This window comes from Sinocyclocheilus anshuiensis, unplaced genomic scaffold (genome assembly GCF_001515605.1).
Source record: "Sinocyclocheilus anshuiensis isolate Anshui unplaced genomic scaffold, SAMN03320099.WGS_v1.1 scaffold1457, whole genome shotgun sequence".
NCBI classification, from domain to species: Eukaryota; Metazoa; Chordata; class Actinopteri; order Cypriniformes; family Cyprinidae; genus Sinocyclocheilus; species Sinocyclocheilus anshuiensis.
This window is the reverse complement of record NW_015549662.1, coordinates 311,800-316,731: the sequence shown is the minus strand read 5'-3', so window position 1 is coordinate 316,731 and position 4,932 is coordinate 311,800. Positions and strand designations below refer to the sequence as shown.

Below are 4,932 nucleotides of genomic sequence, written 5' to 3'. Positions count from 1 at the left end.
ATTTTGGCTACTTTGCTATTAGCCTGATTTTCACTTGCACTGGAATAAACAGCAGTGTTTTCTCCATGCATGTTTTCCTGGCCTTCAGTTTGACTCGTTTCTGAATGTTCTTCACATGGTGAACTCTAACCTTTGGCGATGCAGGAGTCGGTCTGTCCTTCTTTGTCATAATTTGCACCATTTTTCTCTTGAACACCATCATCTTCTGGAAGTCCAGCGCTGGAATCGATGTTTTTCTGACATTCATGAGGGGAAATATCAAACGTATCGTCTTCACACAGACTCCTACCATCATCAGTGAAAGTCTGAGTGCTGTCAGCTTCTTCAGGACCTTGAGAAACCATCATTATTTCTTCAGTTTTGCTGGTGATGTTCACTGAAACCACTTTGTTTTGGTTCCCGTCATCTTCCTGAGCGTCCTGAACACTGTTATGAGGACAGTCCTTCATCTCCACCTCTTCTTCATCACTGTCGTCATTTCCATCAGGATGCATTGCAGGTAGTTTATTTTCAGCGTCACCATCATCATCTTCAGTGTTTCCATCCTCTCCTTCACTTCGAATCTCTCCGTCCTCCAGCTCATCGTCCTCTGAGACTTTTGGCTTCTTCGCCACATGCACAAGAGCTTCTGAGCGTGGTTCAGCCAAAGAACATGAAGTTCTGGTGACGCTCGCTGATGCAACACCTTGGACCACATTGGAACGCTCTAGAAGCAGAGGAAAATGCACGTTGTAAATAATATAAAAAAGATTAAAATACATAACTAAAATAATTTGATTAAATAAGAAAATAAATAATAAATTATTACATTTTATTAAAATAAATTGAATTAAATAAATACATTAATATATTTTTTATTTTAATTGATATTAAATGCACCACTAAATAAACAACATCATATGATTCAAATTAATAAACAAATTAGATTAAAATGAATATATAAATAATACATCTAACAGTCAGTGGAAAAGTTTAGAGGAAAGCAGTGTAAAAATGTTTAAAAAAAAAAGTGTAAAATATTAAAATAAATAAAGAATAAAAATAAGACGAACTAAATTCGATTAAAATAAAGAATTGGTTTAAACAAATACATAAATAAATAAGCAATTCCAATAAGTAAATTTGATTAAAATAAATTAAAAAAAGGGGATAACAAGGGGATGCTAAGGAGGTCTGTGGAAAAGTTTACAGAAAATCAGTAAAAAAAAATAAAGTATTAAAGTAAGATTTAACTAAATTTGTTTAAATAATATTTAAATAAACAAAAAACACAAAACAAAAACATTTGATTAAAATAAATAAATAAATGTAATTAAAATAAGTAATACATCTAACAAGGGATTGCTTGGAAAAGTAAAAAAATGAAGTTCTTAGCAATGCATATTACTAATCAAAAATTAAGTTTTGATATATTTATGGTAAGAAATGTACAAAACATCTTCATGGAACATGATTTTTACTTAATATCCTAATGATTTCTGGCATAAAAGATAAATCTATAATTTTGACCCATACAATGTATTGTTGGCTATTGCTACAAATATACCCCAGTGACTTAACACTGCTTTTGTGCTGCAGGGTCACATATCGTGATGAAACAGCTGTGATGATTTGCAGCTCTAGTGCAAGAGAGACAACAGCTGATGGTTGGACCTGCTGCCAATGTGTTGCATAACTGAATTAGCATGTAATAAAAGGTTAGGACTGCTAACAGAAGCATGGGCTTTCATCGCTCGTTTGGTCGGTCTGGCCTGTTTAGTCAAGAGAGAGTCGGTATGAGAATGAATGAGGTTTATCTCTCTGTTATAACACCTCAGAGAGCTCAGAAAAACTGACAAGAACAGGTTTCATCCCATCTAAACAAAGAAATAAGACTGTTTTGCAAACAGAAAATGTACTGCTTTTTGAACCTTTTTTTTTTTTTTTTTGCATTACGACTTTGGTTTATGACAACTAAACACTCATGACTTTTCTATTATTATATAAAATTATAGAATATTATTAAATTACAAAAATGTCAGTTAAGTTTAATAAAATGGGAATAAATTATAATGTAATTTATAATTAATGATATATTATTTTTAATAAATATAACATTGATTGGCTAAATAAATAAATACATACATGCATGTTAACAATTACTATAAATTCCGGGTAAAGTATTTAACTTTAGGCCAATTCTTGGATTTGTGTGTATTTATAAAAAAAAAAAAAAATGTAAAAATAGAATTATTCCTCAATTATTGAGCAAACCTACACGTGTTCATTGTGCAAACTATTGTAACTAATAACAATTTATAATTAATAATATATAATTTTAATACATCTAACATTAAATATAAAAAAATAAACATAAATAAATTAAATGTAGGAATTACTACACTTTTCAGTGACGTATTTAACTAACTTGAAGTAAAATAAGAATGGGGTGAATTTGCTTAATTTTCATGAAAATTATTGTCAGATTATTATCAGTTAATATCAAAATGATTTTAAAACCTAAAAAGTTAATTATGCATAATATTATAATTGGCAATATATTATTTTTAATACGTCTATCATCTTTTTCATTTTTAATACATCTAACATTGAATAAATAGATACATGCAATTCAGCGATTGCTACAATTTTTCAATAAAGTATTTTAATAAATAAAAATTAAAACAAAAATTGTCAAATTATTCCTCAAAAATCTAAAAATGTTATGCAAAATATTATAAATAATAATATAATTGATCATTAATAACATCTAACAATGAATGAATGAATGAATGAAAATATTTTCTTTTTTCCTCCCGTAGCTTGTGTGATGAAATGTGAGCCGGACGTATTTCCGTGAGGTTCAGCCGTGTGCATGTGTTCAGTGTGAGTGTGTGTTTAGAGCCGTCTGATTCTGTGTGTGTTTAGTACCCGGTCTGCGAGTGAGGTACTGCTGACTGTGCTGTTGCAGAACCACAAAGACTTCTGGGTATTCCACGATGGTCTTCTGCATCAGGTTTGCCTGCAGAGTTGTCTTCAGGTCCAGCTCCAGATACCTGCCAAAAACAACACTAACAAATTACATTTGACCATCTTGATATTCTGATGATATTCAATACATAATGCATTTACTTTTACATAAACTACCAGTCAAAGGTTTGAAATAATACTTTTAAATGTACATTCATAGAGAATAATTTTCTTCTGCTCACCAAGGCTGCATTTATTTGCCGATAAAATCTATAATATTGTGAAATATTATTCTAATTTCAAATAGCTGTTTTCTATGTGAATATCTGTTAAACTGTAATTTATTTCTGTGATGCGCAGCTGAATTTTCAGCATCATTACTCCAGTCTTCAGTGTCACATGATCTTCAGAAATCATTCTAATATGCTGATTTGCTGCTCAAGAAACATTTCTGATTATTAGCAATGTTGAAAACAGTTGTGCTGCACAATATTTGTGTGGAAACCGTGATGCATTTTATTTTTCAGGATTCACAGATGAATAGAAAGTTCAACAGAACAGCGTTTATTGGAAATGGAAATCTTTTCTAACAATAATAAGTCTTTACTATCACTTTTTATCAATGTAATGCATCCATTCTGAATAAAAGTATTACTTTCTTTTCCTTCACAGCAATAGATTGCATTTAAAAATAGAAAACGGTATATTCGTCACTAAATAAACGTGCACATTTGCACCAGCATTAAAGCATTTGAATATATGAATGATGGCACTGAATCAAAGTTCTGAATCAGGAACTGATTTATTCAAACTGATTCATTGTGATTATGAATATTCAACACTACGGCTGGGTAAAAAATATCAATATCTCGATATTAATCGATTCTCATTTTTACGGAACGATATCGATTCCTAAATCCCACGAATCGATTAGTCTAGCCTGTTTTCAGTTAATGGACGAAACATTTTAATTGAAGTAGAAATGTTATTATGTAATTGTAACTTTATTATTTTAAAAACTTCAAGTGTAATTTTAACAAATCAATGAATTTTATCCTTCAATATTATAGTAATGTAGCACCAACTGACTCTCATGTATATTTTACAGCATTAGTTGAGACATTTTTTTTCCTTGAGAAAATTTGGCATGTACTGTACCTGATATTTATCCAAAATAATCGATACTGAATCGAATTGCAAGCTTGTGAATGAGAATCGAATCGAATCGTGAAATTTGTGTCAAAACCCAGTCCTATTCATCACTATGGTCCATCATGGAACACCGTGTTGATGTTCTACGGATGAAGAACGTTCCCATGACATCATGGCTGGAGGTGCGAGAGGAAGCGCTCATGTTCTGGCTTCATAAAAACCAGTTTGAGGTTAAATCAGGCTCACAGCTGGAGACTCGTTCAGTAAGAGCCTCTGTGCCTTCAGCTTTCTCTCACATGACATCAGTGAACCCGAGGCCTGCCGAGAGCCTCGTAAACCAGGGATTTCACAGCGTTCGATCCGTCCCAAACACGAGAGCCGGGCATTTCCAAACACTGCTGGTTCTAGAAGCTCGTTCTGTTCTCCAGGCCAAAACTAAGAGCCAAACCGACGCAAAGGAAAACAAGCCGGAGCGAGCCAAACCTCAAAGGACGAGCGAGGCTTCGGCAAATCCACACCAAACAACAAACAAACGCCCCATTTCTGTGCTGGCAAACCTCAGATGAAGCTTAAAGTTCAGCTGCGTAGGGATTGAGATTTATGGACTACATTACACACATACTGCTGGACAATACGGCTGTCAAAAAAAAAAAATCGCATTTCGAATATTCGTCGAATTAAAAAAAAAAAATCCACATTCGAATGCAAAAACGTTGCATTTGAATTTATGTCTGCGTCAGCCGTCAGGCAGCCTTATCAGTGGTGCATGAAATGCGACAACGATGTAAGTGTCATTGCATTTGAATGCTTTTGTTAGCCTATCCAGTTGAA

At 32.8% G+C, this 4,932-nt stretch overlaps 1 protein-coding gene across 1 annotated transcript in view; it reads right to left on the bottom strand.

Moving 5' to 3' along the window:
* The window catches only part of LOC107660296 (dentin sialophosphoprotein-like), a 35,087-nt gene that overhangs the window by 3,668 nt on the left and 26,487 nt on the right, over positions 1-4,932 (bottom strand). Inside the window, exons 8-9 of the mRNA XM_016449576.1 lie at positions 2,911-3,035; positions 131-706 (exon numbers count right to left, since the gene is read on the bottom strand). Coding sequence (XP_016305062.1) covers positions 131-706; positions 2,911-3,035 — 701 coding nt within the window. The remainder of the gene's footprint in view (positions 1-130; positions 707-2,910; positions 3,036-4,932) is intronic.